This window comes from Pelobates fuscus, chromosome 5, assembly GCF_036172605.1.
Source record: "Pelobates fuscus isolate aPelFus1 chromosome 5, aPelFus1.pri, whole genome shotgun sequence".
In the NCBI taxonomy this organism is placed as follows: domain Eukaryota; kingdom Metazoa; phylum Chordata; class Amphibia; order Anura; family Pelobatidae; genus Pelobates; species Pelobates fuscus.
Genome location: NC_086321.1, coordinates 148,233,387 through 148,257,571, shown reverse-complemented (window position 1 = coordinate 148,257,571; position 24,185 = coordinate 148,233,387). Strand labels below are relative to the sequence as shown.

At 39.7% G+C, this 24,185-nt stretch overlaps 1 protein-coding gene across 1 annotated transcript; it reads left to right on the top strand.

Moving 5' to 3' along the window:
- Positions 1 to 8,935: 8,935 nt before the first annotated feature.
- Positions 8,936 to 20,005, top strand: GP1BB (glycoprotein Ib platelet subunit beta). Its single transcript, XM_063457036.1, has 2 exons — positions 8,936 to 9,024; positions 18,941 to 20,005. The coding sequence occupies exon 2, from the start codon at positions 18,949 to 18,951 to the stop codon at positions 19,570 to 19,572; it is 624 nt and encodes a 207-aa protein (XP_063313106.1). The 5' UTR covers positions 8,936 to 9,024; positions 18,941 to 18,948; the 3' UTR covers positions 19,573 to 20,005.
- The last annotated feature ends 4,180 nt before the right edge of the window (positions 20,006 to 24,185 follow it).

Here is a 24,185-nt window from a genome sequence, read left to right as displayed (position 1 = left end):
ATCTTTTGTATACATGTAGCATTGACAGCTGTGTGTCCAGGGCTGCCATTGCTGTTTGCATTGTGGATGCAGAGTGTGTCTGTGTATCGGTGGTGGCTAGTTCATTGTGGCAGCACCCCACCAGTTTTTATATGTGGAAAAAAGGTTTGCAGTAGTTTAGAAACAGCAAGATTCTATTACTTTAGAGGAGAGTGATAAACCAAATAAATATGGGGAATCTTTCATTCTGTAATAGGTTTCATTTCTACAGTGCTCCTCCCTCTAATTGGTAGCTGATTGGAGAAGCTTACTTTTTAATATTCTTTATTTTTGCAATGGCAAATGATGCAGCCCGCCGCAATAGTCAGAAAACATAAATCAAAACACTTAAATAAAACACTTGTTTCCATCATTACACTTATTGCATTGAAATAATAATAGTGTGTTACAACGGATGAGAAAAAAAATGACTTCATCAGCCTGTTCCTTGGTTGCACGCTCGTACTCACATCGCCAAAGGTTTTATCTATAGGTAAGAAAACAAGTAAGCAGATGAATAACAACAAAAAACTAGACTGTTACCATAAATGGGCGATCATTTTCGCTATTGTTTTCTCTCGGGGCTCTGTTTTGTGAGTCAAGGCCACGAAAATTCTGTACTCCTCTCAAACCTATTTATACAAATAGTAATTATCAGGAAAGAAAGAGGGGTAAGTGGTATGTTCTTCCAGTGCGATTGCTTTGAAGCTTGTTTTATCTGCAAGGTAGGGCGAGTGGTCAACTTGATGCAGTCAGAGTGATGGGTGTGCCACAAGAGGAGCCCAAGGGCTATCAAGAGCAGATGTAAGGGAGGATCGGAACGTCCACTGAAGTGTGGGAGCAGATATTTCCCATCCCTCTTTCCCCCTAACTGCTCATGTCTCTAGACAAGCAGGGTTCCCACACTTTGTCAAATGTCTTAGACATGTCCATGACTTGTGCCTTCAACATGTCCATATATGTGTCTTTTATTTTTTTTACTGTTCGATCAATGTGGAGGCTTCTGGCTTCAGCCATGTTTGTGCCAGGGCTCGTCTAGCAGCTAAGATCCGTTTATGTAACAATATTTGTTCTGTTTTTATCCAGTCATCTCTTGGCCTAGATAACAGGTAAACCCATGGGTTTATCTCCACCCTCCTCTGGAACACTCCAGCTAATAGGTTACCAACCTCCTTCCTGAAGATATGTACCATCGGGAATCTACACCACATGTGTATCTCTGTGACCGCGTATTCTCCATCAAAGGTAATCTGGAGTTTTCTGCATATGATATAATTTAATAGGGATTGTGTACCAGCAAAACATTGGCTTATAAGACTGTTCTTGTAATGTGACGCAGATAGAAGTAGTTTTGTTGGCTTCCCATATTTCCTGCAATTCTCTGCCTTCCAGTACCACCCCTAAATCCGCCTCTGATTGATCAGTATAGTGTAATTTGCCCCATTCTAGTGTGTAAAAACTTAGATTGACATACAAAGAGGTGATTAGGCCTCTGTGAAACTTTTTTTTTTTTTTTTTAAATTCTTTATTTTATTCGTGCATAGATTAAACAAACCGGTTTACACTGCACATTTTTGTTAATGTAGAGAAGAAACAAGAAGACATAGTAATACTTAGTAAAACTCAGATTGGCATAAGGAAAATACAGCTTGATTTTAGCAGTTTAAGTTAGCATCCCTATATCACAGGTAAGATATGTGGGAAGATGACATTTCAAGTTGCTCCTAAATAGTAACATGGGCATGACAGTAGTGCTGCGCTATTAGGGACATACAAGAAACCCTGTAAAGCACATTACTCATTGCCTAGAGAATCAACTTTTTCTGGCAGATAGGCGCTATCCATTCTCCGGTGGAGATTATACGTAGGAGAAAATATGAAAAATGCAAATAATACAAATAATAAAATACGAAAAGCGAGACGCCTAGCTCAAGCAGCGTGTGTAGTTTGAAGCTATGTTAGGCATAGAGACATATGAGTGTGAGTGTATTGCAACATTTCTACCTTATGAGTTTCAAGCAGGGGATAACATTTTATATGACTATGCAGGCTATGTTGAGTGTGTCTGTGTGGTCGTCCAGAGCACAGAGCTTTGGTCCCTTGTGTGTCAGTCCTGGAGGGGGGACTCTGCGTGTCCGTGTGAAAAACACGTGGGATCCTCGTCTATGGTTCCAGGGACACGGGATTGCAAACTCTTGACTGTCCCGGTCATCCGATTCCCTTTGGTTGTAAGCAGCTGGAGCCCTCCTGTGTGCCTCTCAGTGCCGCCATGGTACTGGTGTGAGTGAGGTTGTCCCTCCAGCCCCAGGCTGTTGCGTAGGCCGGCATTTCTGTGCCACTAACCCGGTGATTGCGGGAAACCGGGTGTCTTCCTCGTGTGGAGGTGCCGGAGGGTCTGATGGTCTGCATCCGCTTGCTGTGCGTGCGCCTCCGTTTGTGTGGGTAATGCCTCTGGGTCTGAGCCCTCATGGCCTTCAGCCCGGGAGGGCCCTGGTAGTGAGGAGTAGGAGTGTGATTTGGCGTTGTGCCCGAGGGTAGCTCCTTCGCTCCACATTGTTGGCGGTCCAGCACACTCTTTACCGGGAGAGCCTGGTGTCCCGTTTGCTCCGCCTGAGCCCGCTTTCGTAGTTTTTCCCAGAAACACATAAATATTTGTTCCAGGCGGTGCAGGGAATCAGTGGAGGTTCCAAGATGGGGCCCTTGGCTTGGAGGCAGGCTCGGTTTGTCGGGTATGTAAGCGGCCGCCATCTTGAGAGCGCCACGAGGGAGAGGCGTTTCAGGTTTGTTTCTCAGCGTATAGGACTGGGGCTAGGCAGATAGCTCCGGACGTCTAGCGTGGACCGGGATAACCCCCACCGGTCCGGGGGGGGGGGGTAGGAGGTAGTAGTGCTTGAGAGTCTGTTTTTGGGGCCGCGAGCAGGAAGAGCGGCCGTCTCCTCCCGCCTCAAGCCTCAGCAGGCCTCAGTGGCTGGATCGGGTCCCCCGGCTGTCGATCTGTTAACATGTGGTATTGGGTTGTTCGCCCGGGTGTCCCCTGCTTGTTTAAAGCTAACCTGGAGAGGGTTGTGCCGAGTTTCTTGGGTTTTTCCCCAAAAAAGTCGATTTGGATCAGGAGCTGGGACTCGGCACGTCTGCTCAGCCTGGCTGCTCGGCTCCGCCCCCCAAGATCTTTCCTTTTTTAAGAGTCGTGAAACTTTTTTTAAGCACATCCGTTCATAAAACATCAGTTGTTGACATGCAACTTCTCTGCTGCCTTTTCGTTTTGTGAAATCTTTGAGCTGGAGATATCTAAAAATGTCCACTGGCTTCAGTGTTGTTCTACCTGTTAATTCATTAAATGCTACAATGCTGTCACTCTCATATAAATAACATATTCTTTGTAACCCTGTGTGTTCTATGCCTGGGAAATCATGGGGTCTCATCCCTGGGAGAAACACCCAAGAAGGGCGAAACGCGTTGATGAGGTGCAACAAGTATTTTGCAGCATACCCTCTTCTACTAAGTTCCTGAAGGAAGTCGGATTTACCCACGGTGTTTCCCCATTGAAACTTTTTCGGACAGCCCACCTGAGTTCACCAGGTAGACGCTGTCGCTTTTGGGGAACAGAACTATCCGTCTGGAACTACAGGAGAACGAGCAGCCACAAGGATTTTTTTCTACATGGTCACTAACGATGAGTACCATATTTTAATCAATTTCTTGTAAGAGTTCCTATGTTGGGGGGATCTTTTTATATTCTGGGGCAATAAATGTTATAAAGAGTTACACTATATATTCTTTTTGTCTCTCTTTGCCTCAAGGTATTTCCAAAATACATCTCTGGGTCCTCATCTACTACATAAGAATCTGGACACCCCCCTCCCCCCCCCCCCCCCCCCCAGGACCTTGGACTTATTTGAGACTTTTACAACATTATTGTTTTTATTACAGTTTTTTATATACAGTTCTTTTTTATTATAGCTTTTTCACTTTTTTCTACTACAGTTTTTTAAGATAAAATTTGCATATGTTTGCACCCTTGTTATATTTAAGGGGACTATTCGCTAAGTGCTGACAATACATACTAGCAAATCTATATTATATTTGGGGTGACAAGGAGAAGGAGACATTTCACAAAGCACTGTGTTGTCTGTCACAGTTAGTTTTAATAACTTATACTGCACATACCTATCATCTTCTTTAACTCCTTATGGACAGAGGCAATTGTACAAGTTCTTACAAAAACAAAACCTAGAATTTGAGCTATATGTCTGTTCAACCATAATTTTCCTCTTTTGTACTCAGTGGGCTACCACACTTATTAAATAACATTATTGTGTTAAGGAGAAACAGGGCTTTTATTTCATACCAAATATATTTTATATGAATAACAACAGAAAACGAAACTGTTACCATAACCGGGCGATCATTTTCACTATTGTTTTCTCTTGGTACCCTGTTTTGTAAGTCAAATCCACAAAAATATATATATTTCAAATTTAATAAATGTAAATAATAATTTAAAGTGAATAGAATTAGAATCTAAAAGAAAATGGGAAATTAAGAAATGTTATTTTCCAAGTTCTGCATTGCATATCATAATACTGTTTGCTTTTAGTGCAATAAAACACTCGCATGTGTATTCAGCGATGGTTCATGATTACAACAATACCCCCCTATGCACAGGTTTTATGGGGTTTTGGAAATTTACAGGGTCAAATATAGTTCTTTTTCAGTTTGCCTTTGATACCTTATGGCAACCCAGAAGCTAGAAGTCGGAGTAATCAGCATACCAAGAAAATAAGTCGGTACAGGCAGCTAGCAGAGTATTCATGAAAAGCACCCCACCATCTTAAAACTTCACTAGCTGCCACTGGTGTGTATAGTGGATGCAGAGAGTTTGTGTGAGTAAAATGGATGCAGTTTATGTATAGTGGATTCACTGTGTGTGTGACTGTCTGTAAGAGGAATGTAGTGTGTGTATGTTTATTGTTGATGCAGAGTGTGTGCGTAATGGATGCACTGTGTCTGTGTATGTAGTTAATGCAGTGTGTGTGTAGTGAATGCATTGTGTGTTTGTTTTAGTTTGTTGGGCTGGATAGGTGCTGTGGATGTGGGGTGGGGAGGGTGAGTGGGGGTGGGGGGGTTGAAGCAGTTTAAAAATATTCTAACAGCGTTTATTCCCTCCCTTCTGCCTCTTTCCTATAGCCAGGAAGTGGGGACAGTAGATTCCCTGGTGGCACAGCAGCTTTTATAGTGAAGAGGGGCCCAGGTGACTCCATGTTACATCTCTGGCAGTCAGGGAGCAGGTCGGAGCTGCATCAGAGCATTGCTCTGGTAACACATGCCAATGCTGTACCTACCAGAGGTGAAACTTGGGGTCACCTGGGCCCCCCTCGCCAGCATATACACATTGAGTACCTGGGCTCTGCACAGCTGTATTTGCTGATGTTTTTGGCCTTGAGTGTGTTGTGTCATTGCTTAACCCCTTAATGACCAAACTTCTGGAATAAAAGGGAATCATGACATGTCACACATGTCATGTGTCCTTAAGGGGTTAAACATGGCACACTGGGTCAATTTATATGATCTAAAGAAAACATTATAACTTTAATAACAGTAAAGACAATCGCATCTTAGATGTGATAACACAAATAACATACGTATTCCCCGCAAATGCAGATGGCTCTCTGACGATCTAGTCATTAACAGGACTGCACAAAGGGCACACTTTAATTTGGTGAGACTTGTGTTGTAAAACAACCTACATACGGCTCAGTGTATAAAACATGCATTGTTCTATTTAATATGAAGATACTGCTATATTGTTCATATGCCTGTACATTATTCTGTGTTTAGAACACGCAGAGTATACAGCTCAGTGTGTGTGATGCAGGTAGTCTGTGGTGTGTTTCATTATGATACACACACTACTCTGCATATAAAAATATAAAGAGACTGATCTATGTATTTTTTCAATCAGAAAGTATACTGTTCTCGTTTTAAACAGACACACACTGGCATCTAATATATACTGTACATGAAATGCATTATATTTGATCTATTGATATTTTATATATTATTTATAAAACATTGCTTGTGGTGCAATACTTAAACACTATCATCTACAAACGTCACCTTCAGTGCTAGTGTGAGCGTAATCAACAGTGCTTCGCTTGCCAAGCCACGTGGCCCACCCCACGTGCAGCTCTGTATTTTTGGCTACGTGCGTGGTTCCCTGGTGTAATCTATATGACAGCTGCCTACTAGTATACCATCAGCTGAGCACAGGGCTTGCCTTGGTTTCCTGCTGCTCACCACAGCTGTCTGTCACAGAGTGTACATTACAGAGAAGCCAATCTCACTGCTCTGTCAGTAAACTGACCACATTGCTCCATCAGGAAATTAACCACACCAACTCGAGGACTCTGAAATGGGCTCTTCAGTGTTCTTGGAACTAAACTGAGGTTTATTTATATAACGGAAGCTGTGCAATGACAGCTATATGAATCTAAACTGTCTGTTATCTTTTTATATCTAACCATTTGAGAGGTAGAGGATCCAGACCAATGTAGTTATCGTTTTTTGAAAGGCTAATAAATGAACAGAGGAGATCATGTAAATGTATTTTTTACTATAAACTTGAGGCATGTCTGTGTGGTTTGACTGGGCCTTTATTGTCCTATGGTTGGTTACACAACTTTATAGAGGTCAGTTAACTTATCTCTTGGAAACGGCCACAAACACTGAATGAAGAAGGATTCTCAGCCAAGTCCTGCAAGCTAAATAAAGTTACAGTGAGGTTTGGGTAAGGCTGTGAGGAAATTAAGGGTTATGATTATTATAATTATTATTGGTATTAATATAGTACCAGCTTTTCCATATTGTAAAGAGGGGAATTTAAGAATAAATGAGACAATTACAAAATCTTATAGGAACAATAGGTTGATGAGGATCTTGCTCGAAAAAACTTACAGTCTGGTGGAAGTGTGGTATAAAAACACAATGGTAATGGTAGCGTGGGGGATAGCAATCAAGTGACAGGGTCGGAAAGTAGCAGATTTGGAAGGTGTGAGTGAAGTGAAGAGTGAATTGAGACTGGAGCTGTGGCAAGGCAGTACGGTTTCTGGCGAGACCAGTTAGGAGAGAATTACAGCAACCAATGTGAGAAATTACTAGCATGAACAAGCTTCTAAGCAGCATCTTGAATAAGAAAGGGGCGAATGTGGGCAATATTTTTGAGGTGGAATCGGTAGGATGTGGCAACAGACTGGACATGAGTGTAAAGGTGCATGACAGGTAATGATTGGCACTATTGGAGTCAACTGCACCACAGTGTTTGAAGTAAGCTGTTGATAGTATTAAATGTAACCAATAAACATTTCTACATATATTTCTATAACAATTCTTTTATTACTAAGTTAATGACTAGATAGTGAATGAACCTTGTTATTATTTTTTCACCAATAGACAAGTTCTCATATATACAGGTGATACTCGAAAAATTTGAATATCGTGCAAAAGTTCATTTATTTCAGTAATGCAACGTGAAAGGGGAAACTAATATATGAGATAGACGCATTACATGCAAAGCAAGATAGTTCAACCCGTGATTTGTCATAAGTGCGATGATTATGGCTTACAGCTCATGAAAACCCCAAATCCACAATCTCAGTAAATTAGAATATTACATGCAATCAATAAAACAAGGAGTGTACATAGAACAATATCGAACCTCTGAAAAGTATAAGCATGGACTTTTGCAGCAATTACTGGCTCAATGCGGCGTGGCATGGAAGCTATCAGCCTGTGGAACTGCTGAGGTGTTATGGAAGACCAGGATGCTTCAATAGCAGCCTTCAGCTCTTCTTTATTGTTCGGTCTCATGTCTCTCATCTTTCTGTTGGCAATGCCCCATAGATTCTCTATGGGGTTCAGGTCAAGCAAGTTTGCTGCCCAATCAAGCACAGTAATCCCATGGTCATTGAACCAGGCTTTGGTGCTTTTGGCAGTGTGGGCAGGTGCCAAGTCCTGCTGGAAAATGAAGTCAGCATCCCCACAAAGCTCGTCTGCGGAAGGAAGTATGAAGTGCTCCAAAATCTCCTGGTAGACGGCTACGTTGACCCTGGACTTAATGAAGCATAGTGGACCAACACCAGCAGATGACATGGCTCCTCAAATCAACACAGACTGTGGAAACTTCACACTGGACTTCAAGCATCTTGCAGTGTGTGCCTCTCCATTCTTCCTCCAGACTCTGGGCCCTTGGTTTCCAAATGAGATGCAAAAGTTGCTCTCATCAGAAAAGAGGACTTTGGATCACTGAGCAACAGACCAGGTCTGTTTTTCTTTAGCCCAGGTAAGACGCTTCTGACATTGTTTGTTGTTCAGGAGCGGCGCTGCGGAATTTGACGGCGCTCTATAAATATCATAATAATAATAATAATATGTGTATTTACTATATCACAGATTTTGCTTTGTTGTTAGATGCTTTTTTGTGTTTTAATTTGTTTAACTGATTAAATTAGTTGATGTTGCTTTCAAATGTCATCAGCAGCCATTAAAATGTTGAAATATAAAACAATAGATTGTAATAACCTTAAATTTGGTAATAATAACATCTAGGCCTCAGTATTTCCCGGTTTAAGCTAAATACACTTTTTATGGTTAAATACTTTGATATTATCCTTATTTCACTCTTGAGAATAGTTTCACAGAGTATTAATAAATATACAGAAATCATAACCTATGTGTGTTATTTAAAAATGTGAAACTTAAGAAACTTATTATATTTGATCTAAATATCCATGGATTTATTTAGCTTCACATTTGTCACTGATCGTCTTCAACAGTAGGGACTGGGTGTGACTTGTAGGAAGGAGTTAACTGTTGCAACCTGCATTGGGCTCCTTTAAAAATGCTGTTCTCTTATCTTTGGCGTGCACTCTGTCGCTGTCATACAGTTTGTTTGGCAGTGTCATCTCAAACGCAGTGGCCTTGAGGACCAGGAAATCTGCATTGTACGGGGTAGGTCTTGTGGATTTCTTTTATTTATTTACAAACTTTTTCGCAACACTTTGAGATCTAGTGAATTGTAATATGATTGGCAAAAGTTAGGCTAAAATAGACAAGGAAAAAAGTTAATTGTGCACTATTCCAAATCCCTGTGCATATTTATATAAATGGGGGTTTTTAGTTCCACTCCATGGCCATTAGATGTAAGCCCATCTGCCACGTCAAGGCAAACCTCTTAGTTGGGTCCTATACTTTTGGGTCCTATACTAACAATTCACCTTGCTTGCTTCAGCTTAAGGCAAAAGAAAATCTCTAATGATTCACAGAGGGGTATTTTTATTAAACCCCTACATGCTTATTAACCCTTAATAGGGTACACATCCCATGTGTTACCTATTAAGGGTTAATAAGAACCTAAGTGGTTTGCCTTCGACTTGGCAGGTGGGTTTACATCTAATACCCATTAGAGTGAAACTAAAAAAACACATTTATATAAATACTCATAGGGATTGGGAATAGGACGCAAGTGACTTATTTTCTTTGGTTTTTATTGTATGTATTGGGGTTGATGTGTACTATGGTCATTGCTGCTTCCCAGGAGTAGTGGGAGTTTGAACGCAGGACTTTTTTGTGTATTTGTAAAGGGGATGAATTAGTTTTTGCAGATGAGCAATTTTTGCCTAAATTTTGCAAATCAGATTTTTTATTGCTGCAAAACTGAAGCTAAAATAGCTGATCTGAAAAAAATATGTAAACTCAGCTATAGTCATACCTTGGGGGCTATTTTAAAATTTGGAGTTTAGTAATCTATAATCGAAAATTAACTGCATTTTACATCCTCATCCTCAATATTGCGTCAGTTCACCTCTGAATTGTGTCAGTAAAGCCCCGAATTACATTGTCTTTTTAGTAGATCAAATTGAAAAGGAAAGACCAATGACATTGCCCTGAAACTCAGGAAAAACTCTGGAATGAAATCCTGAACAGAAACCGTATTAACTGAGAATTCAAAAAATAATAAGCACCTTGTGGCTGCTCTTTATTTACTCTCAAACTACCTCCTGAAATGAGTCACTGAGATATAAATAGTAGGTCTAATTAATAGTGGATCCTAAGTAGACTTGTGCACAAATGCTTTGCAATTGGCACAAACAAATAAAATGCAATTTATTCTGAATCTGAATAAACTGAACCAATCCTGGGATTTACCTGTAGAGTCTTATTAGCCGAATAAAACTCCACAGGTAAATCCCAGTCAGATCAATCATTCGGGTACAGATTAAAAGGCATTCGACTCGTTCTTGCCATCTGCAATGCATTTGCACGCAAGCCTAATCTTAATGGCCTCCATTTCATTTTATCAACATGATTTTAACCTGTTGTCTACTGGTTGCTGGTTAGTGTATAGATATTGATATTTATTTAATTTTACCTGCAAAAAAAGATATTACTGAATCTGCGTCTGAATGGTCATTTCGTGCTTGATAAATATCTGAATTCTTATATATAGGATTTTGACATTCCCAGGAAACAAATTAGCACATTTATTATCGCCAAATATATATCTCTAGATTTCTCTTTGTGAATATGTAAATGTAAATTCTGGATCGATTTTTTGGAGGCACACTCAAAGCTCAGTAATCGAACCGCAAAAATATCATAAAAATGTGATAACATTAACATCTGTGGTCACAGTATTTGCAGATCCAAAAAATGGGCATCCGGTGGCAAAGTTGTATAAAATGCATACATAAGACATCCATTTCAGGAAAATAGCAAATGTAAAAACATTGACATTTGATTATGTACGGTGATCAAGAAACCAAAATGTTTTTATTATATAGCAAGACTAATAATTGTGAAGCATTCAGAATAATACACGCCATTAATTGTGCAGTACGTTATAAATTCTACATGTAGAACTTGGAATTTTCACGTGGAATAAATTGTTTTATGCCAGACAGACATGCATTATTCAAATTATAATTTATATCACTGGTATATAATAAAGAAAGAAAAACACAAACGGGTGAATGCATTTCTAGAACACATATTTAAGAAACTAAGAATTCAAGGGGAATTCAATGTGATTTCTGATTTTAAGGGCAGATTAGCCGAATTGAAAGCATAGCTGATTATATAATATTTCAGTTTGGCTATTTTTTTATTTTTTTATTTTTTATTTATTGGACATTTTTATGTATTGGACATTTATGTAACAGAATTGCAATGTTTCCGTTTTCATTAAATTTCCTACATAGAGGGAGCGAGAGAAAAACAGCAATAAATGTTATGAAACTGGCATGATTAAAAATGAAATATCTCAAACATTTTTTGTTAATTGCATTCAGTTATACAGGAAGCAAAACAAAACTTACAAAAGGTAATGCATTGTTAAAAAAATATATAAAAAATGGTTAATGATGTAAAATGTTCAGCAGCATTTGATTCATCGTATTAAAATACCTTGTTTGCTTTAAAGTGTAAAGCATATAGCAAAGAATAGCATATAACATAAAGCACGGTATTATTTCCAGTCTAATTCTCACTGCGAAGGGATATTGTGATTGCTATAATATGCTCTAACCGTGGGTGCCATATAAAATGGAATATAAAATAAATAAAATGTATGACACAAGCTTAGAATCTGACAGGACAGTCACATATTCTTTTATATGTTTAAACGCTTTAAACTAGAGTTTTGCTCCTGTAAAAAAAATATGTTAATTGAATTTCATACATCTAGCTTCTTTAAAGATTAGTAAAATCTTGAATAGCATGTTGATTTTTTTTATATGTAAATAAACTAGCTAACATGAGTGTCCTCTATTTACAGAAAGTAGGTAATGAGGATTGTGGAGGACGGAAATAAGGAAAATAAAGTTGAATTGTAATAGGGAATTGCAATACTGTAGCTGTAACTCAAATAGCAGAATAGGAAGAATTCAAGGGCAGTTGTTTTTACAGTTTAAACAATGCCACACTCAGTCCGGAGAATCAGTCCCAGTGGGGAGGATTGGAGGGGTGTTAACTAGTTACAGTAAAATCCAAATAACAAATAAATCTCTTGTTCCGGTTTGATTTTCCAGCACATTGGATTTAAAATGAAACAACGGCTAAAATGAAAAATTTTATCAACTGTAATTTACATCTATTTTCCTTAGATTATTGCTTGAATGAAAGAAAAAATACATAACTTCCTCAGTTTGATACTAATAATTGGGATGTGCTTATTGATGCAGTGTTCTTTGCCCATACTAGTAGTGGACAGTAGCTAAAACATGTCAGCCAAATTTACCCATCATATTATTTCAATGGCATTCCTCATAAACCTTTTCTCAGCGGTGATATGTAGCTCAGCACTTCCATTCTTCAGAAAAAGTCAATCAAACCGCCGCCAAAGCTTGTGGCAGAAATGGCCAATGATACCAGCTTAGTTATACCTTCAGTCATACTTCCATTTAGAGTTAGTCAGAGAGGCCTTGAATAGCGCCACCCAGAGGATAGAAGTCATCCAAGTACATGTTTGAGGCAAGCATTGCTTCTCTTGTAGGAAGTATAGGAGGTAGGCCTTAAGAATTTAGGAACAATGTACGCAGACAGAAGTGGAACTACTTGGACATAACATGGACAAGGAGCATACATTATTTTGGTGTTTGGCGTGTCCCTTTATCTAACTGTTTGTTTTGAAAACATTTTGGTTTTGGTCATATGTTTTTTAGGTAAAACACATGCCCATTTGATTTCAACTGTGGTGATTTAATTTAGGTTCATCTGGTAATTTAGGTACATTCCACTTTTTAAGCTTTTAAAAATAGAATTTTTTTGCTTTAGCAATATCTTTGGGGTCATTTTCCTGTAGTACTGTAAAATGTCTTTTTAGTTGTGAGGCCTTTGGTAGCATCTAAGCAGATAAGAGGTTTCTGTCCAATTCAGCGTTCATCTTACTGCTGCCGTCATCAGTCAAGTCACGTTATCAAGAGAAAGGAGTCAGCTCCAGGAAGAACCTTACACACCCATGCCATAACACCACTTCTACCCTAAGAAATGGCATTGTATGCCTTGAATCATAGACTGCCATAGACCAGAGATCACCATAAAGGGATACCATCCCCCCAGGGAAATCTATCCAGCATACCCAGAACTATCAAAAATTAACAAACGCAAAAAGTTGAAATAAGTTTGTAGAATCGCCCAAATAATGTAGCTAACAACATATAGATGGGAAATAAATGTTTCAAAGTTCATATCCTAAGAGCTTTACATATTAACAAGTCTATAAGAAGAATATCATCGTGGAAGCTTAGCAAAAACCTTAGGATCCCAGTGCTTCTGTGTGGGAATTTTGCCTGGGAGAGCCTTACTAGTAAGTGTAAGAGTAAGAGTAACGCTAAAGCAAGGAGACAATATTGGCCCTAGATTAGAGGTAAGTAAAGTCTGTTTTATGGAAACAGGGTACCAGTAAGAATTCAACAATTCAGGGTTCCAAACATATTTATGTATTATGTTGGAATGTTCCTTTACCAAACGTCGGAATTAATTTTTTTAAATGAGCAGGCCAAGCACCCTGTCCTCTTTTATTTATCATTTATTTATGATTATTTTTTATTACTAAAAGAATTCTTACCAACTGTATGATCCCAATTTTCCTCCCATTACTTTGGTGTTTATTCACTAAAACAGAACAGTATTGTAATTCAGAATTTTCCCAAATTAGCATTTTTTGTCAAATTTTTACAGTTTGGTTTTTAGTCCATTATATTTTGCTTTTTAGTGAATAGAGCCTTGTTTTTCATTGCGTTTTACAGTAGAAAAATTAGAAGTAATAATAACGTGTCATTTAGGATTAACTTTACAGAATGTAATTGTCAGTGTTTATATGGTTTAGACAAAGTATTGCACAGTAGGTTAGACCCAATTGGCCCTTAGTGCCTGTGTATCCCTATCTGAAATATTCAGCCTAAATGGACTTACCGGTAATCTCATTTCCTCCTTGACTTACTCATATAGTATAAATAGCTTCTATTTATGACATCAATTTCATCCTCTTTATTCATAGTCTACGGAAACTCACGGAGCGTGCATGCAGCATGAAGTAGTAGTAAGTGTACTTCTTGTGCCTAAAATGTTATTTAGAGTGAGTCGGTTTGTCAGTAGCATAGAATATCCACTTACATTTCTTCCATGTGTTTTTCACAGATTTCTCATGCAAATGTCACAGATTATGTCATCTTCAGAATTATCCGGTAGAAAAAGGCAAACTTTAGGAAAGTCGAACTCAATCTGATACAGCTTAGAGCTACAGGCCAATGTGAGCCTCTTTTGTACGAAGACCTGTTTTTTGCAAGCGTACCATCATTCACAAATTATAGACTTAGATTCATTCTCACTAATCTTTACCAGGCAGCCTTGCTTTTGACGTCTTTGCTTGCCAGAGAACTCACTGTGCCAGGGCGGTGTGTCTTTAGCCAGGGGTGCCCAGCAAGGATGTCCCAACAACCATGTCTCCCAATGTATAGCAACAATGCTACATGGAGAAATTTGCTGTGAGCAAAACTCATAGAGTGTTGACACAAACGTTACAAACAAATACCTCTGTATACTTCACATGAAAAAGTGGTGGAAGTTGCAAAAAAAAAAAAGCGAGGATTTCCAATTTTTAGTCTGCTCACATCTGCATGGACTTAAATGAACACTATAAGGTCAGGAATACAAACGTGTATTCTTGACTGACCCTATAGTGTTAAAAAACTATGCTAGGTGGCTGGCCCCTCCTTGCCCCCTTAAGCGCTTAAGGACACATGACATGTGTGACATGTCATGATTCCCTTTTATTCCAGAAGTTTTGTCCTTAAGAGGTTAAATAAGCATAAAACTCACCATTACTCCAATGCTGCGTGCGTCTGTTTCACCTCCTTGGCTGAGATCATCATAATTGACTAAGAAAAAGCATTGTATTAGCTGAGATTGTCAATTCTGCCAAACGCCGCGCTGACCAATCAGCATCTCCTCATAGAGATATATGGATTCAACGTATCTCTATGAGGAAAGTTCAGAGTCTCCATGCAGAGGGTGAAGATCCTGAATGTCAGTGCTGCACACTGTACAGCATTGGCCCAGGAAGCACCTCTAGCAGCCATCTGAGGAGTGACCAGTGGAGGTATCTCTAGGGTGCAATGTAAACACTGCATTTTCTCTGAAAATGCCTGCATTGACTGACTATACTTACCAAAACAACTATATTAGCTGTAGTTATTCTGGTGACCATAGTGTCCCTTTAACAAAACCAACTCAATGCTTTTGTCAACAAGCTATAGATTACAATGGACGTTTTAGAGTGATGGAGTTTTAAATTCAGGGAAAGTTCAGCGCAACACATTTCTTGTTCTTACTGTTTTCACTTGCCACTGTATACCTGAGCTCCTTACGCTCTCCCAGGGAGCAGAGCTTATAGCAGTATTTGACAGGGAGTCAAGATGGAGGTGTGGTGTGAATTTTATATTTCAGACCCTATAAACACATATTTGTAAAATAGAAAATGATACATACACATGCGGACATTTTCTGTTATCTGCCCTCAACTAATTCTAGGGTTATTTCCTGTTATCTGTCTCCACTATTTGTACTATTTCTAGCGTTCAAATAACAATTGAGTGAGGTTAGTTGCAAACTATCATTTTAAACCTTACCTTATCCCTAAATGTCCTCTTATCTGCTCTCCACTCTTTTTTATTTCTTAGTGTTAGAATAATAATTAAGTAAGGCTAATGGTTAAAAGGTTACAAAATGGTTAAAATTAGAAAAATACAATTCAACTTGGGGTTAGGCACTAATTTAGCCTCACTCAATTATTTTCTAACTCTAACCAGGGCCGGATTAAGAGCCCAGTGGGCCTGGTGCTGACAGTTATGATGGGCCTAATTACAGAATCTTATCGACCAAAAACACTAAAACAGTCATACCTCTCTAGCGTCATGTATCTGATGGAGATAGTGCTGGAGGGAAACTCATAGGATGCAGCTATAAGAAAACACATACTCTATGCTAATCTCTCTCTAATTTATGCTTTCATCTTTTAAGTAAATCAATAACCCCTAACAGCAGTGTCCAGTGAAGCAAGAAGTCAATGGGCGGGGTAAAAGGGTGGGCCACTGGTGCGAATCACGTGACCATACCTGCCAAAAGGGGAGAACATGCCCAAAAGGGGGGCATGTCTGTCCAAAGAATTTGAAGGACAGCCTGGCATGAATGCATCAATCATGCAGGCTGTCCAACCAAGGGCATACTATGCAGGCAGCACCCGGAGCTTGACATAAATGCATCAAATGATGTGCCTACTCCACGCTTTCTAAGGACTGTCCCCCTAGCACTCGCTGGTCCACTTGTCTCCTTACCTTCTTACTAGCAGGCAGAAGTTCCTGGTATATAGTCTGACACAGAGAAAAGGTGTATTTAGTGAGTGTAGAAGAAAGGGGACATGCCACAGTGTTAGAGAGACAAAAGTCTGCATTATCTAAACTAATTTTATTGTCAGCCTGTCAACACAAGTTTTGTTCCCATACATCCCTCTTAAGCTTCCAAACTTAAAGGGACACTATAGTCACCAGAACAACTACAGCTTATTGTTCTGGTAAGTAGAATCATTCCATTCAGGCTTTTTGCAGTAAACACTGTCTTTTCAGAGAAAATAATTCCACTGGCCACTCATTAGATGGCTGCTATAGGTGCTTCCTGGGGCAGTACTTCCTAATGTGCAGCACTGCCATTCAGTGTCTCCACCCTCTGCATGCAAACACTGAACTTTCCTCATAGAGATGCATTTATTCAATTTAACTTTATGAGGAGATGCTGATTGGCCAGGGCTATGTTGGACTTGTGCTGGCTCTGCCCCTGATCTGCCTAGTTGACAGTCTCAGCTAATCCTATGGGGAAGTATTGTAATTTGCTCAGACCACCACTTCTGATGATGTCAGCAGACAGTCAGTTCAGAGGCAGAGCCAGCAGCTGCAGACTTGAATACAAGTAATATTTTACTATATTTAGGGAGGCAAAAAGGGGCCAGGGTGGTGGTTTTAACATAATAAGGTCAGAAATACATGATTGTGTTCCTGACCCTATAGTGCTCCTTTAAGCAAGAGTATGCGAAGAGTAGTTAGGGTTGCCACCTTTCTTGGAAAAAATACCAGCCTTTGTCATTTGTATAATTAGTTATGTGTGACATCACATGATGTAAATCACATGGAGTGACATCAGAGAAAATTCTGTAAAATCACCAACAAACTACTCACAGTTTTGATTCTGCTGTATAGATGGATTGCTCCCAGTGTCTCCCTGTCTCCCAGTGTCTGTCTCACAAGTCACCCAGTGTCTCAGTGTCCCTATGTATCACAGTATCAGTGTTCCCATGTCGCCCAGTCCCCTAGTCTCCCAGTGTCTCAGTGTCCCCATTTCTCCAAGTGTCCCAATGCCTCAGTGTGTCCCCATGTCACTAAGATACTGGGGACACTGAGAGACACGGGGACACTGAGAGACACGGGGACACTGAGAGACATTGGGACACTGAGAGACCCGGGGACACTGGGAGACATGGGGAAACTGGGAGACATGGGGACACTGAGACACTAGGGACACAGACACTGGGAGACATGGGGAAACTGGGAGACATGGGGACACTAAGACACTAGGGACACAGAGACATGGGAACACAGACACTGGGAGACTAGGGGACACTGGGAGACACTGGCTGGGAGACAGACACTTGGGGACACTGGGAGACATGGGGACAGTTGTGGACATAGACTGGGACACATGGGGACACTAGGCAAGCTGAGAGACATGGGACACAGACACTGGGAGACTTGGGGACACTGGGACACTGGCTGGGGGACATGGGGACACTGGGACATAGTGTCTCCATGTCCCAATGTCTCAGTGCCTCCCAATGTCCCTATGTCTCACAGCGTCCCCATGTGTATCAGCATCCCTATATGTCTCAGCATCCCCATGTGTCTCAGTGTCCCCAAGTGTCTCAGTGTCCCCAGGTCTCCCAGTGTCTGTGTCCCCCAGTGTCCCCATATGTCCCCTAGTGTCTCAGCGTCCCCATATGTCCCCTAGTGTCTCAGTGTCCCCTAGTGTCTCCTAGGGTCTCAGTGTCCCCATGTGTCCCTGCTGCCTTTTCCCCCATCCCTCACTTACCTGTCTGAACTCTGTTGTGTTGCTGCTCCCCCACGGATCAGTAAGTAGTAGAGAGAGGCAGGGATATGCTGTAACTTCCTATCCCTGCCTCTCTCCACACACAGTGACCCCTACTGTCCGGTGCTGGTATTGCAGAGTAATCTCCATTTATTCTGCGAAAAATACCTGCATTTGTATTGCTGGTATTACTGCAATGCCGGCACGGCCAGGCAGCCTCAATAATATTTTTTTTTTTTTTTTAAATGGATGGATGCAGCTCCATCAGCCCCTATGTTAATCCGGCCCTGACTCTAACCCTAGAGATTGTGGAGGGCAGATAATAGGAAAGGTCCGAACATAGTATTAAATATCCAAACTAATGATAGTGACAAAAATTCTCAGAGACATCATTGTCCCAGATTCAGTGGTCAAATAATGATATTGATAGGACCACAGACGCTGATGGATCTTAAGAGCTGGTCTAAGAATTGTTTGTATAGAAGCCTGATCATTTTAGTCTTGAGTATTAAAATCATGAAATTAGTATTTTTGTGAAATTAAACTCAAAATTATGAGAAGTAAGGTCAGTGCTTGAAGAATTAACTGAAATAACCTTTTTGGAATCTCTTACTCATCTTTTATTCATTTTGTTTTTTTTTAACTCATTTTATTTATTTTTATTCACTTTACTTTACTTTTTTTGAAATCTCTTACTCATCTTACTTATCTCTTATTAATATTTGATCATTTTCAGACAAGAAGATGAAGAACTGGTCCTGGCTAATACCCGCGTTCCTGCTTGTGACTCCCTTAACCTCCTGTTGTCCTTCTGGATGTCGCTGTGGCTCTGGTATTGTGGATTGTACCAATCTTGACCTCAGCTCAAAATCCCTACCATCCTCATTCCAGCCATCTACAAGAAAGATCCTTCTCAACAACAACAAGCTCGAAAACATCCCAAATGGTCTCTTTGACCGTCTTTCTGAATTACGGGAAGTGCATTTGCAACAGAACCCCTGGCAATGTGACTGTAATATCCTATATTTGCGCAGCTGGCTGCAAGCGCAACAAAAAAGAGACCTTTACCGTGATGTTACCTGCATTACCCCAGAGCAATTCAAGGGTAGAGTCATCATGTACCTGACTGAGGATGAACTGATGACCACCTGCCAATACTGGTACTGTAATTTGGCAATGGTCTCCCAACTATGCCTTTTTATCTTTATTGCTGTTCAAGGAATCCTGCTTATTTTTGTTATTCTTTCACTGCGCCGATTCCAGAGGATTGCCAGGGAGGCTCGGCGCACTGCCAAGGAACTACAGCAGAACTCAGAATCTTACGCCTACGATAATATTCCACTGTATAACTACGACAGAACAACATGAGGCGAAACAAAAAGCATGATACAGGGAACTATGTCAAATCACTGTGCTTTTTGTACAGATAATGTTCAGCATAATAGAAAATATAGGGTAGGTCTAATGTATTTAATGGGGCAGTCCAAGCACCATAACCACTAAAGCCCACTGTAATGGTTATGATCCCAGCATGCCACTGGCCCTGTCCTGCTGTTATGTGTTAAACTGTTTGCAAGTGGTCCAAAACCTGTCTTTTGGCCCCCAGCAGCCTAAATTACTAACACAGAATATACACTTTTGTTTTAGCAATATCAAATCCATCCATATTTGTATGACACCAATTAGCTGAACATATCAGCTAACATTCAGCATATTGTTGCCAATACGATACAATGACATTGATACTGGTTATGTGGAAACCCTTGGTTTGTGTCAAAAGGTTCAAAAATAGTTTGACACAGAACTGTTGATGGTGCTTGCAGCCTGCTAGCACCATAACTACCTCAATGAGCTGTAATGGTTGTGGAGCTTAGACTGCCTCTTTAACCCCTTAAGGACACATGACATGTGTGACATGTCATGATTCCCTTTTATTCCAGAAGTTTGGTCCTTAAGGGGTTAAAAACATTGAAAAATATCCAACATTATATATATGTGAAAATGCACAAAAAAAGTGAAGAGCAAAGGATGGCTCTAAAGCTAGATGAATGAAGCCACACTTCATGTGGCATATATACGAAAATGTCATATTATTTTTTATGTGAATACATGCCACATGGCTGGATGTTTGCTGTAGAACTTATGGTGACAATGGTTATGCAGATTTGTGTGCAGTCTATGACCAATGGAATCTCTAATCTGCTTGATTCCCATTGGTTGTACACAATGTTCTATTTATGTCTATTTTATATTGTGTGGAACTATAATATAATTAAAGGGACAGTTTAGGCACCATAACCACTTCATCTAAATTAAATTGTTATGGTGTCATGAGGCCCCCGGCGCACTCTTACCTCAAGGGGCTAGTCAATTCTTGAACAGTTTAACCCCAAAATTGCCTCCAATGTGGCTGACGCTCTCAGCCAATGAGTGATTTCCCATTCACAAGACTGGCTTGAAAAAGGTACATTTCTTTCCAAGCCAGTTTTGTAAATAGCGAGTCACTGATTGACTGAGAGCGTCAGCGGACCACTCTTAGTCAATCAACTGCACTACGCGATTCCTGAAACTGAAATTTCAGAAGCCGGATGCCACCTCCAACTGGGGTAGTTGAGATCAGCGCTGGAGGCATCTTTGGGGTTAAACCGTTCGAGAACGGTTTATCCCCTTGAGCACCGGATGGTTTCCTGGCACCATAGCAACTTTAATAAGATTAAGTTGTTATGGTGCCTAGAGTGTTCCTTTTAGCCTCAAATAGTGCTGCTTAATTGTCTCAAACCTTGCCTGAGGACATTTGATAATTATCTTTTCATAAAGTTTCAGCAAAACCTACTGTGCTTTAGAATAGGATCACTAATAGTTATAAAACCATTAGACTCTAAAGAGCAATGTATGAAAAAATAAAGGTACTGCAAGCTTGTTGTTCATAGGTAACTGCTTTTACACTGTATTTTAGTTTTTTACAATATGGGAGATTTTTTTTTAAACTAAAAACATAGTTGATTTTTTCCAATTTAGCTAGTTTGAGTTAAAACCTTAAATTCACTTTGAATTCCCAACATTTCAATGTTGATTAACCAGCATAGTTTAATATAGTATCCAGCTAATACATAAGTTTGAATATTTCGCATCTGATGCTCCATTTTTAAAACACTCTGCTGGATCCTCATTGATCTGAAAAATCAGACTGAAACCTCAATCTGTTCTGACTATCCCATATCACTCCCCCCCCCCCCCCCATTTCTCTCCTATGTTGCTCTAGATATCTGACATTCACTAGTCCTAATCACCAGCTCTTTTCCTGCCAAGATGAAATTTTTCTGGAATCCATATTAAACCAGCCCATGTGTTTGAAATTAAGGAACTGGTCCACAATTCTCTATATTTGCATTTCAATGCCAGTCCTCACAGTCAACACAAGGTGTGTCACCACAAATAAAGCACTTACCCGTCTTTCCCCGAAAATAAGACTGGGTCTTATATTAATTTTCCCCCCGAAAATGCACAAGGGCTTATTTTCGTGGGAGGTCTTATTTCGTGGAAAAACGTGTGCTAGAAAGCAGGTCTATGTTCAGGAGAATTCCTCCAAACATAGACCAATTCACTAGAGCATGGAATCCTGCAAATCTATGCTCGGGGAAACTTTCCCGAATATAAATTAGTTTACTCACTAATAGAATACCGCAAAACTATGTTCAGGGAAAATTCCCCAAACATAGATTAGCGAATGACTGGGGCTTATTTTCAGGGTAGGGCTTATATTAGGAGCATCTTCCTCGAACATAGATTAGTTCACTCGCGAATGGAATCTTGCGTATCTCCATAGACAAGCTTACTCCCGAATGGAATCTTGCATATCTATGTTCGGGGAAACTTCCCCAAACATATATAAGCTTACTCACGAATGGAATTCCGCGAAACTATGTTCAGGGAAAATTCCCCAAACATAGATTAGCGAATGACTAGGGCTTATTTTCAGGGTAGGGCTTATATTAGGAGCATCCCCCGAAAATAGGCTAGGGCTTATTTTCGGGGGTGTCTTATTTTCGTGGGAAACCCTGTCAAATGCATTTTATTCCCAAGGATAATTGCCAGACATGCTCCTGTCTTATGTACACTGTGTAGCTAAAAAAGTTCCTTCATTTAAGCAAATCAGATGCTGGATTAAATTGCTCTACATATTCAGCAGTATGGCAGGTTCTACAGGTTCATCAATATGGCAGGTTGACTTGAGAGAAGGAACAAATGACCACTTTCATGTGAAATTGTCATCCCACTTGGGCCCACAACCTGCAACTGAATTATTATGGAATCCATATTCCTCTTAGTAAGATGATGCACTTTCAAATATTCAATCTTGATCTAAATGTTAATCTTAGAAAGCCACAATGTCATTTGATTTAGGGGACTGGACATATTTTCCTGTTACTCTGGTTGTGAAATATTTGCAGGAACATCAGTGTATCATCTTGAGATTCAACCAACGCTCTGTGTTTATTTTTTTGTTTTATTGTTTTATCTTTTTGTTGTATCTACATGATGTCCCATAAGCATGATCTCTTCCAAACCTCTTACAATAAATTACAAGTAGAATCTGCAATAATTCTTATTCAATACCGCTTTTCTAAAGGCTCCAAAGTCACTCAATATCCACTCACAAAGGTCCCAGGTTAAACTACCACATGGTCCAGCAGAGTCAAATAAATCCTCCTGCTAACTCGGAAGTTCTCTTTTAGGATCCTATGATATCCATGTTGCCTGTATTTAAAAATAAAATAAGAAAAACAATACATACATTTAACGTTTCCCTCTGTGCACTGTTTAACCAATCATGGAGTTACTCGTATCCCATAAACCTCTGCACAGAAGTATTTTATGGGAAATGTAGTTTATCCCTAAAAAACATTTCCCACATCACACATGATAAAAAGGTTAATTCTACAACCAAATAATGAGCCTCCCTGCACATGTAATATACATCATTTGGGTCACTGTCAAAAATTTTCAGAACTGTTGAAATGTATGAATGCAAGGTTTATTCCGTGGGTAGCATTACTCCTGGACATTAGGTATTAATCCCTGCATTAAAGACCAGATTCAAATCTCCAGTTCACAGCCTGTGTTTTAAATGATCCCTTTAGGATGATGGATTAAAACTCATAACGTTGAGAAAGATGAAGAGACATTACAGCACAAAATCTATAAACCTATCACCATTTCATTAATATAAAGAACAGCTGGAAATATCTCCAATTAAAGGTTAGGTAGCCTCTGTAATGGCAAAGAATGCTGTTTTACTGACACCAACAAAAGAAAACAGGGACCTTCTATGTATATTTTGTACAAACCTGGCAGGGGTTAATGGCATTTTCTGTGTACTAACACCAGTGTTAATTTTGTCGACTGACAATTTTAGTCAAATTTGAGTCGACTAACATTTCTGTCAACTAAAACTAGACTAATACTAAAACAATTCAGATGACTAAAATACGACTAAAACTGAAATGGCTTTTTAGTCAAAAGACTAAGACTAAAACTAAATTGAAATTTGCCGCCAAAATTAACACTGCACCGAGGGGCTGTGGAAGAGGCAAAAGAGAACAGACCGGGGTTTGGGAGAGAGACACCTAGAGGGGCTGGGAGGACACAAAGAGACAAAGTGGGGATGGGGAAAGGGCAAGAGAGACAGATAGAGGCTTTAACTAGACCCATTAGATTTTAGTCATGTCGACTAAAATCTCCAGTATATTTAATCGACTAAAATCTACTGGAGATTTAGTCAACTAAAACTAGACTAAAACTAAAACAATTCGGATGACTAAATACCACTAAAATACCACTGGTCAAAAGACATTGATTAAAACTAAATTGAAATTTGCCGCCAAAATTAACACTGACTAACACAGCCTATCTGGCTCACAAGTTTTTATACTGTTCGTATAAAGGATGTTCATTGTAAATGAAACCACTAGAGGGCACTA